The 11,523-nt window shown below is 38.9% G+C and overlaps 1 protein-coding gene across 2 annotated transcripts; it reads right to left on the bottom strand.

Moving 5' to 3' along the window:
• Nucleotides 1-4,221: 4,221 nt before the first annotated feature.
• Nucleotides 4,222-8,713, bottom strand: eif4ebp3l (eukaryotic translation initiation factor 4E binding protein 3, like). 2 transcript variants are annotated; one of them, XM_083891195.1, is made up of 3 exons: nucleotides 8,268-8,713; nucleotides 6,072-6,245; nucleotides 4,222-4,796 (listed from the first exon to the last, which is right to left on the bottom strand). In XM_083891195.1, the coding sequence occupies exons 1-3, from the start codon at nucleotides 8,398-8,400 to the stop codon at nucleotides 4,765-4,767; spliced, it is 339 nt and encodes a 112-aa protein (XP_083747321.1). In that variant the 5' UTR covers nucleotides 8,401-8,713; the 3' UTR covers nucleotides 4,222-4,764. The 2 variants fall into 2 exon arrangements, with proteins under 2 accessions (XP_083747321.1, XP_083747322.1); XM_083891196.1 differs by having other exon boundaries at nucleotides 4,222-4,793.
• Nucleotides 8,714-11,523: the final 2,810 nt, after the last annotated feature.

Raw genomic sequence — 11,523 nt, 5'->3', positions numbered from 1 at the left:
AGCAACTGTGTAGGGGGCTTCAAACGGGTTGAGGAACAGCCAGACAGGTGAGGTTGTAGAAGACAGTTCCATGTCACAGGTCATACACCATGGCACGACTGAGTACAGGAACAAGACAAAAGTCAGTAAGATCTACTCGTTAAAGACTTTAAAGCAGACTGGTGCTGTTCAAGCTCTTTTCAAGAGGTACAGAGAAACAGGCAATTTTGATGATTGTAAATGCAGTGTGGCAGATGAAAGACACATCATGCTTATTTCCCTTCAAAATTGGAAGATGTTCAGCAGTGCCATCAGCTCAGAACTGGCACACCCACCTGCTGTCTGTAGAACTCTGGCCACAAGTGGTCTTTATGGATTGTGGCCAAAAAGTCATACCTAAGACCAATAACTCAAGTATGCATGAAAACATAAGAATTGGGGTGCAGAAAAATGAAATAGTCGATATTTTAAATATTTGGCTGTAGCAGAAAGCAGTTTGTTTGCTTTCTTTTACAAGATACTGACATCATTTGAATTTCAGCTCCTGTAAACAAAGTGCTTGTTCTGATAAACTGGTTTGGAGAAGTGATTTCTCAGTGAGTATCCTGTTTCCGCCATGCACATGAGAGCGCTGTGGCTCATGTGCTACACTGCACGTGTCACACTTTTAACCCAGAGTGTCAATGTCTGTTTTCTTTTTCGGTGGTCAGTGAGTGCACAGTTCACAAACAGAGCGCAGACAACTTGCAAACACATGCATGTTATCATTGTGAGTGTAAATAAGTTTGCATTTATCTTGTGTGTTACAGCAACTGTGGCAGTACCTCAAAACAAACATAAAGATGTTGAAGTAGTAGCAGAATATCTACAAATGTTACAGTGTTATTTAACACCTTGTAGTAGTTTCGGCTGCAATAACATAGTAAGCTGAAACTGAGTAATTTTAGATTATGTTCAGTTGCTCGTCTCTGGCAAAGTGTCATGTTTTATAAGCTGGAGATGCAGTTTGGATATTTATTGTTACTCTGTAGCTCATAAATATAGCTGTCAAATAAATGCATCTATGTACCACACACACACACACACAAGGGCTGTGAGACATGGTTGGGAAACATCATCTCAGCTCCTCCAGTAGACATGGCATTACATGAGTACAGTATGAATATAGTAGCATACCAGCGACTGGTCTGTGTGACAGCTGCTGTTCACAGTGGAAATCCAAAGGAAATTGACTCTATTCTGCCAGCCGAGGCCAAGCTATGCAACAATATGTGATGAGGCTTACACAGTGAATATGTACAATTGGTATATTGGACGGAGTTGAAGTCCAGTGCCCTTGAGATACAAGAACCTGACCTTTGGCAGACTCAGTGAGCTATGTTTACAGCTGGTGTAATGTTATGCATGCAGAACATGAAGACAGGTATTACGACTGATGATAATGTCCTATGGGGCCTCTCAGAGATTAAATCCATGCAGTGTAAAAGTTAATTTATTCACACAACACAACAATAGTTGTTGTAAAAGGCACAACAATAACAATACCACAAAGCAAAAGAAAGTGATACTTGCACGTTAATTAAGATACATCTCAATAAATGTCAGGAATTAAAAGCCAACACAAAGAAGAAATCAAAGACTTGACTGAAACTGAGGGTCTGGGCAGGTTTTAATTATAACAAACTGCTCCACAGTTTAGAGGCACCCACCTAAAAAGGCCTCCGTATGTGTCCATGTTTGAGACAAACATGCAGCCTGCCTGAGCCTCTGTCCCCCTCCCTGTCATGATGGACGTGACCGAGCACTTTATGTGTTTGAGTGTCTGTTTACATCGTCACCCTGGCAATTCATCCCGAGCTCGGACCAGCGGTCTCAACAGGGGCAGCTGACAAAAATAGTTCATTGCCAACTGAACTCAACACAACCCTCTTACTGGGAATCTGGAAGTGGAGCAGGGGGGTAATGGACGGGGTGAGCAGATGAAAAGGAAGGATATTTTGTCTATGGAAACTGCAATGAAGCAAGTAAACTAGGGTTTGTTTCAGCTCAGATGGAAGGCAGGGTGAGGTGAAGTTGTTCCCAAGGCAGATATTTTCCAAAACATAGACATGGAATAAACAAGAACCGTAGTGTATATGGCAATAAAACCACTGAGGGTTTTAAATCAAGCATTTCATGTTTAGACCAGAAGAGGCCACTGGGTCTCATTTATGATCTCTCTTTGGATACTGAAATCCTACTAATCTGAAAAATGTTATATTATTTGTACATCTAAAATGTATAATTATAATTATCATGCACAAACCAATAAAACAATAGAATAATTCAAATGTCTGTTTGCAGGCTCCAAGCATTACCCCAGGGGTGGATCTCATTTGGAAAATTACAGACTGTTACTGTCACTTGTCCACTGATTTATGTTCCGGTATAAACCTCCCACTGTGATCACTGCTGCAAATATTTCTTCTTAATATAGACTAGACCTTCCTTTTTGAAGGTTTTAAGTTTGAAGGTTGTTTTGAAGGACCCTTCAGATCCAGTTGTGAGACTAGTAGGATTGATATCAGTGCCATTTTTTACTACAATTCATGTATGAATAACGCTTTTAAACTATAAACATCTCACACCTGTCTTCACAACTTCTCTGACAGTAAGTAATACAACTTATACACATTTGCTCCTAGCCTCTCTCTCTTCTGTCTCTACTCCTGACCCATTACGTCAGTGGATGATTAAAGAAGTTTGTGCTTACGTGCGCGTGTGTGTGTGTGTGTGTGTGTGTGTGTGTGTGTGTGTGTGTGTGTGTGTGTGTGTGTGTGTGTGTGTGTGTGTGTGTGTGTGTGTGTGTGTGTGTGTGTGTGTGTGTGTGTGTGTGTGTGTGTGTGTGTGTGTGTGTGTGTGTGTGTGCACCAAGACAGGTTTTGCAAAGTACATGCAAGCATCATTTAAGTTACAGGTATCTCTTCCTTCAGTCAGGGTGGAAGGCCATCAGAACCACATGTTGGTGGCTGGTGTCTCAGGTATTTAGACACCTGGCTACCAGCTATGTTGTCACATGCTCTTGTTCAAACGCGTGGTACATGCAGGTGAACCAGCTTATTTTACAGAATCAACACACAACTGTACACTGATCACTTTAGGCAAAAAAAGGTTTTCTTATTATCCTGCTGTGTTGATCTAGTACTTGTTGTAGGGAACCATGACATTGTGTTTTTGCTTTTAGACATATATAAATCAGAGCATCCTAAAGCCTTATGCAATTTAATGTGGTTGCCAATAACATGATCTAGCTGAGCAGACTGTCCCACATCACAACCTACAAAAGACTCATAGGGACCCGTTTATTAGTTCTCACTATGCAGCACTTAAAAAAAAGACACGAGCAATAGCTTAAAAATCCAAATCCTGAACCTCCTCAACACAATTCATTCTCACTAGATACACATTTTCATATGTGAGATACCTCCCGGGTCAAATACCAGAGACTGTCACACCCAACCCCCACGTCGCAGACATAACTGGTTTCAAGAGGTCTCGCATTTGGGCTGCAGCTGCCGTCATTCCTTAAGGCCAGGCCTGCTTAATCAGCACCCCCATTTTTTTTTTTTTTTACCCTGCTCTCAGTGTGTGAGGATGAATACACAGTGCACGTCTCCAGTTTGCCTTCAGCGTTTCTGTAATGTGCTTAGTGTGTACTTTGATTTCTTTCATACCATTCAGGTTTCAGAAGTGTGTTCCCTTTGGATTTATTAGGTTGTATGAGATGCTCATGCATAAATTATGCAAAATAAACAAATAAATAAAACATTCAGTATCGGAAAATGGCTTAATTGCTTTATCAATTCAAACAGGTCACCTCTCTCTGAATATGTATGAGTAGATTTGCCTCAGTGCACAAACACATACCATTCTTATGAGATGGTTACACAACTTATTAACACTTAGGTTTATGTGGCGACATACTTTCCTATTACACATGGAGCTGGGACATAACACATTAAACAACCGAGTAGAAAAACATAATGTAGTTTGTAAAATGGAGCTAAACACTCAAGTTTTTTTTTTTATAATAAATGTGTGACATCACAAGGTGTTATAACTGTCAAGGTTTTAGCATTGAGCTACAAGTTCAGGGAAGAAAACATGACGCAGCTTCATGTTACTGATCATTGTCATAGAAGCAGATAACACAATTCTAGGTATTATGCAACACAGTGATGACAATAAAATAAAAACACATAATTCATGACTGAAATGTTTTTTATTAAATTTGAAATTATTCACATTTCATTCCTCCCTCCATACAAAAGCTGTTTTTTTTTGTTTTTTTTTGTGGGCCAAAAACTCCCAGTATTAGGAGATAATTGTTTGCCCATCACAAAGTCAGTTGACCTTCCTTATTGGGAGGGAAATACAACAAAACTGATGCCCGCAGTGAAAAACCCCACTTTACATGTCTTAATGTAATCACATTACTGTCCCCAACTTAAAAAATAGGCTACATAGTAAATTTGCTTATTTACAAAAGATAAAAAAGTTAAATCAAAATGGATTTTTTCAATCCTGCCACAGCTCTAAAGTGAGTGAGCAACCAATCAACTCATTTCATGTAGGGTCAAAACACCCTATAGTTTTCTAACTTACTTTCTCTTTGGTTCCCCTCGAGCTTTTATTAAAAGAAGGGTGGGGAAAAAAAAAAAGCTTAATGTGTATAATGCATTATGGTCTTCAATGACCTTGGCGGTGTTTTAACCAATAACTCTCCACAGGAGGTAATACTGCAGCTCAGATGTCCATCTCAAACTGGTTGTCATCTGCTGAAAAGAAACGGAAGGGAAGTTGATTAAAAACAAAAAGGAACAGATATGTGACAATCAGCTGATGTTCAACGTTTGTTTGCACCCCAAGCACAACCACACCTTACAGAACTACAGAAGGGGACAAACTACTGCTCTTATCAACATATTCATAACTGGCAAAAAAAAAAGAAAAACACAAAAAAAAACAGAACGTTTGGACTGAGAGGGCGTAGCTCACAAATCCAATCTGCATGACATGTCCTGTGTGTTCACTGAACAAGATAAGAAAACTGAAAAAAAAACAGGTCAGCTCTAATCCCCATGGTCTTAAGTTAGGGCATGAGGAATGGAGAGGGAATGATTGATGGTTGGATTTATTTCACTAGATAATAAATAGCGGTCTCAACTTGCACATGAACGTAGACCTTGTCACACTGCCACAACAATCCACACACAAGGGTCAGTGCCAAAATTATTTCTAATAGCTTTTAGAGCTGAAACAATTGATTTTTTAATTAATCGTCAACTATTTTGATAATCAATGTGAAGCTTTTTTCATTATTAAAACAAGATTTCACATCGTTTTAGCTTCTTAAATGTGAATATTTTCTGCTATACTTTGCTCCACATAAAGAAATCATTAAAGCAGAATCATTTTGGTTTGTGTACAAAACAAGACAGTCGAGAACCTCGTCATTTCCAGGTTTGACAAACGCTGATCAACGTTTGTTTAACATTTTATGGACCGAACCATTAATCGAGAAAATAATTCACAGGTTAATCTATTACGAAAATAATCGTTAGTTGCAGCTCTAATTGTTTTTATTGACTTTACTCAGGAAGTAAATATCAGTGATGCAAATTTGCAGAGGCCAACTGCCATAACAGCCCAAGATCAAACAAAAACAAACTTCAGTCGCAGCCCATAACACAGGTTCAACTGCTGTGTTGCAGAAACAGACAGTGAGAAGACATGCGGCACACATTTGCCATGTTAACACATGCTGCCAACACATGACAGAAGAAAGAGAAAAGTGTGATGGGGACAATAGGATTGCAAGTTCACATCAAGCTGAAAAGTTACTGTCTAAATTGAGACGAGAGTCTCATGGTCCACATGGACCAATATGTGAAGATGGATAAGGAAATGTACATACATGACTGGTATAGATTCTCCGCTATACCATGAAATGAATCACATGCTCGCACAGATATCCATGGATGCAGAAAGTATATCCATGACTTGGTGCTAAACAAGTTTTGAGAGGACCATTTACATGGCTGTGTGCTTACCAATGTCTTTTTCTTCCTCCTCGGCCTCCTCTTTGAGATCCTGCAATTTCCCCATGGGGTGTGACGCGGGTACTGTTACCCCGGGGATTTGGGGCAGACAGCATGGAGGGGTTCGGGCAATAGGGGAGTTTCGACAATCCAACAGAAACTTCCTGTCATAGATGATGCGGGTACCTGTGTTTAAGAATGAATTCATTAATAAGCAGAGTTGACCCACAGTAAAAACAAACATCAAACCTCTCTTCATCAAATAAAGTAGATTAAATGTTTCAAAACACAAACGGGCCAAATGCTGGAGCTTTACAGATGTAAATGATTTGCCTGGTTGTTAGTGGTGCACCTTTGTACCACAGCAAGGAGCACATCTGGTGAGTTCAGTGTTACTCTGTAGTGGAGAGGATTTGAGTGGAAAAAGGTGGGTTCTGGGAGTGATGAGGACTTCTATCACAATGACTTCTAGGAAATCAGAGAACAAAACATTCCTTCTCTGAAGCAAGATGACTTGCCATATTTTCCCCGAGTGCACTGAAACTTAAACAACATTGACAGTAACTATATCATGTTTGGATTTGTATCCAGCGATGACTTTCCTCCTGCGGCTACATTATTTGGGCTTAAAACCACAGGAAAACGTGTATATTAAAGCTCCACAAAACTCTGCATCTCGACACAGCTCAGGTCTATTTGACACGTGCCATGTTTGTCACCACTGGGACTGCATTATAAATAGCATGTACAGACAAGTTTGACCAGGACATGGGTGAGCCAAGGAGTGGTCTGGTGCTCATATTATTCTTTACAGGACTTTGATCTGTACTGTACAGCATCACTTCACCCCTCCGACAAGAAAAACAAGTTATGTAATAACCGAGTGGTGAGCAGGTCATCCTGGACAAAGAGAAGTAAAGAACAGAGGGTGAGTGTAAGACGTGGGGCGAAAAAAGGGGGCTGGAATGTATTGCACTAAAGCACAAGCAAATGCATCGAGCAGTATTGATGAGTGGAACATTTATGTAACAAAAAGGAAAGCCTGGGCAACACTGGCAAAACCCCAATGCAGTTTAATGTTTGGTACTTAAAGTAGAAACTGTATGTCGCAGCTCCCTACACAGCTGAAATTAGTGTTTGGTGCACACAAGGACAAAAATACTTAGATATTGCTCCTCCAGCCCATGCATTAGACATTTCCTGTCCCTCCTCCTCCTCCTCTCAACTTGTACAGAATGTTCTCAACTGTTCCTGAAATGCAAAGCTAAGAGAGGCAGGGATAGGACGGCCTTCAGCTCCTCCACCAGTGCAGAGGCCAATCCTGAGCTGTGCGTGAACACCCTCTCTTCATAAACAAGTCACATGTCAGACAGCTACAGTGCAACAGCAACAAGTGACTGCATGAATGAGACCTCAATGTATTCAACAATTATGTGAGTTGTAGAAGTATGTGCCAACATTCATGTACATCTACATTTCATACAACCAATGCACAACATTGTGCAAAACAAATGTAGATACTGTTGAAAATTACTGCTTATGATGTAAAGTAGGTAGTTAAAGATGCATGTGTCGTATATATACAGCCCGATCAACAAACAGAAGGAGGGACAGTTTATTTACATCATGCAGCTGCAGCCAACAGCAGTTACTGTGCAAAATCCAACTTGTATCAAAAACAGAACCGGGTTTATGGCCAGGTATATTTTACAATTTTGTTCTGGTCGATGGGCCAAACCAAGAGCAAACAAACAAATAAGAGCGAAATAAAACTATGAAAATAATAAGTAGGGTGCAATTATTTACAAGAGAAATATTAATAAAAATGTTAGCATAATGTTAGTTGAAAAATATTACGTTCGCTTCTTGGTGTTACTGTGAGCTTATGTTGTAAGTCGATGTTTTATTGACATTAACTGCTAAAAAGCGTTAGACGAATTGTTGTAACCGGGAGGATTTCAAGCTGATTGGCACTTATGGAAAAAACCCTAGAAGTTGCTTTTTATCGCGAGAACTTACAGCAGAACTGTGCATGTTGGCACACATGCAAGAGTCCCCCCGAGTGTCATCAGCAAGTTAATTATGACTCGTCTCAGTAAGCTTTCCGTCATGTGAACACATCTGACAACAACAACGTACACTACGCATTGGATAGTATATTAGCTGTACGTGTAATAACAACACACTTGACTTGCAAACGGTTCTTACCTCCTGGCGTGGTGGAGAACAGAGTTCCCCCGGGTGTCTGACTGTAACAGTCGGGTAGCTGGGACCAGTCCTTCAGGGTGAGCACTCTGGTGGGGATGGGGCAGCTTTTCACTTGATTCGTGCCGGTCGACATTTTAGCTTTTTGTGTAGCTTCTGTTTAGCTGCAGGCGGAGTGCGGGGTCAACTACTGTTTTCCGTTAAAGTCCACACACTCACAGTTTTAAAGCTCGCTCGCAGTTTCGTACAAAGACAAATGGCGAGTTTTACATTTAACGGTTCCAAAAGGAGAAGCCGTTGCAGCTTTGAGTAGAAATAGCTGAAAATGTTCTTTCTTTTTTTCTAAACAAAATAAACTCGGGAGCGTTGCTGAGGCCCAGCAGCAGCAGCAGCAGCAGCAGCGGTGGTGGTGGTGGTGGTTCTCTGTCTACGCGCAGCTCCAAGCAGCGACCATGTGCTGTATTTGTAGCACAGCTGCAGCAGCCACACTCGTGATGTTTTTGTGCACCAGAGACGAGACACGTGTTCCAAAGTCTGCGGTGCGAGTGTTTTCTTCTACAAGACAGCCCGCCGGGGCGGCGATGTGACGAAGAATACAAGAAAAACAATGTAGCTTTTATGCCACAACAAACTGTTTTGAATTAGTCAACCAAACTCACACCAATCATTCATTTACATAAATCAAAAATAAATAAATAAGCATGCCAAATTATACTATATACCTCATACATAGGGATATCTAACTAAATAAACGTCTGCAATAAATGTTTCCATTTTTTTCACTGATATGTTTTGACCCTCTTAAGTAATTAATATACTACAATTCAGTTTTATTTTATCCATGCATAAATATATGATTCCCCGTTTATAATAAACAGATTTAAAATCAAAACATTGTGATGGAGGTTTTGCGCTACTGTTTATGATGTGCATATGTAACCATTATGTAACTTCCATTTGTAACACACGGCGACCTTGAGTGTCTTGAAAGGCGCCTTCAAATATAATGCATTTTTATTATAATTATTATTATTATTATTATTATTATTAATAATAATAATAATATATAATACAATTTCATCACCAATTCTGTAAATGAGAGAAGAAAAGGTTAATCCAACAGAACCATTGGTGCATTTTTCAAGTGTCTTGTCCTTTTTATTTTATGTTTATAAATCGATATAAAGTCCACATACCTGAGATGTTCTTCTTTCTGGCATGTCTGAAATATAGAAACATTAAAAATCTCACGATGAGAAGCAGACACTGAAAAGCAGTTATCAAAAAGTGTTGTTTGGAGCTATAAATGAGAATGTTACTTTCACACATGTATCCACATTTGTAAGGTGTCTCTGGCATCAAATCTTGCTCCATTGCCTAATGTAGACTAAATATAGATGTGTCAGTCTCACCACTGTCACTCTCACCCTCAGACTGTATATTCTAAAACTCTTCAGGTCGGCTTCTCTCCATTCCTCTTATATAGTTGTACAGTATGTAAAGAACAGTTTAAATTTAAAAGGTAAAATGTGGATTGAAAAGGTTCAGTGATGCACTAGTTCACAAAACAAGCGCACCTCCACCTCATGCTTGTTACTCATTTGACAGCACTGCCCCCTATTGGCGCCTCACAGTGGTTTTCCAGGAAAAGCGCGTCACTGACTCAAAATTCTTAAAAAGTAAACATTTACATGGTAAATACTTCCATAATAATGATAAATCAGGAGCATTTTAACAGTGTTTTTTTAAAAGAAGGAATCTGTATACAGTCCAACAATGTGCACTGGACTATGATACTGTGTTATCGCTCTCTCTCAATTCAATTTCAAAGGGTCTTCTTTGGTATGGTTTAAGGTGGTTGTAGTGCATAAGAAGTCCTTGTCCTGTCACAGCAGTTTACAAATCTTTGCACATTGTTGTACTTCACCCAGCAGGTATGGAAGTGTGTTGTAATCTGTTAGGTTTTCAAAATCTTTCTGGGTGTTTGTGATTAAAGGGAAGTATGTGTTTCTGAGTTCTCGGTATAGTTGACTGTCTGTCTTGTTTTGGGAGCCAGGCCTGCCTCTGGGCTGTGTACCGTCTCAATTTGGCATCTGTCCCAATTTGATAAAGTCCTGGTTGGCTATAGCAGGCCCCAGATCTCACAACCATAGAAAGAAATGGGTTCTGTAACATAATTAAGATTTTGAGCCAGATCTGAATTGGGATTTCTAATTGAATATCTCTTTGATGGTAAAATGCATTCTCCACCTTGTCTCTCAGGGGGTTCACAGCTTTGTTGGAGTTACTGGTGAAATACCTTGTGTGTCATACATTTAATATCTTTGCGTTTTAATTAGGCAAGTGAAATTTCAAATTACAGTGTCAGCACTTTCAGTTCCTTGTTCATATGAAAAAAGTTACTTCTATCTTTTGTCTATTTAACTTTATCAACACATGTTTTTACTTCACAACATTGATGCTAACTTGAGGTTTCTATAGGAAGTATGTTGACAAAGAATGATCCTTTTTTCCTAATGAAAAAACATCTTTATATGTTGAAATTTGAAATTCGCGTAACAAACAATGTTTCTCAAAAACAACAGATAGCAATAATCTGTGAAAAATGTATTTTTCATCAAAATATCGATACAGGCCAATATGCACATTATTATATGCACTTATTGAAAGGGAAAAAAAAGTGTTGCTTTATTTTCGTGGTTGTTTGGACTTCACTGTTCAGAATGATCTGCAGCATTGTCAGAGTTGTCCTGTTTTCACATTTTGCTGTGCTCATGTTAAATCTGCATTTTTAGTGCATCATTTAGTAACATCACTGACTTTCAGTGAAGAGAGTTTGCACTTGTTTGCACATTAAGTACTTTCAACCTCCTTTTTTTCAAGTTTGTTAAAAAAAAAAATAATAATAATAATAAAAAAAAATAAAAAAAATAATAATAATTTTTAAAAAACTATAGCTAATAATAGCCAGATCTTCCCTTTTTTCAGATCCTGAAATATGTCTGAATAAGATCCTTGATAGCATAGCCTTAATCTATATATCAACACTTCCCCAAGTATGGACCGTGAAGGTATTATAGGTATTACATTATCTAATTTTATATTCTATTTGCAGATTTAATTGCAAAATGTATTATTTATTCTGGGGATGTTTCATAAAATATTCCTTCTCGCGTTGTTATTTATAATTTAATGATAATAAGCATCAAATATAGGGCTTCTAAGTTGTGGTCATATGATCAGGTGCATGGGCTTCCAA

This window comes from Microchirus variegatus (assembly GCF_963457635.1).
Source record: "Microchirus variegatus genome assembly, chromosome: 6".
Taxonomy (NCBI): Eukaryota; Metazoa; Chordata; class Actinopteri; order Pleuronectiformes; family Soleidae; genus Microchirus; species Microchirus variegatus.
Note: the sequence above shows the minus strand (reverse complement) of the source record. Positions and strands in the feature narration are given on the sequence as shown.

Bases quoted from the DNA above. Each gene is read 5' to 3' on its own strand.
- eif4ebp3l (XM_083891195.1), bottom strand. From the start codon at position 8,400: ATGTCGACCGGCACGAATCAAGTGAAAAGCTGCCCCATCCCCACCAGA. The intron at 6,246-8,267 runs GTAAGAACCGTT...TCTTAAACACAG, and splicing joins GTTCTCCACCACGCCAGGAG to GTACCCGCATCATCTATGAC. The intron at 4,797-6,071 runs GTAAGCACACAG...GTTTCTTTTCAG, and splicing joins GGAGGAAGAAAAAGACATTG to CAGATGACAACCAGTTTGAG.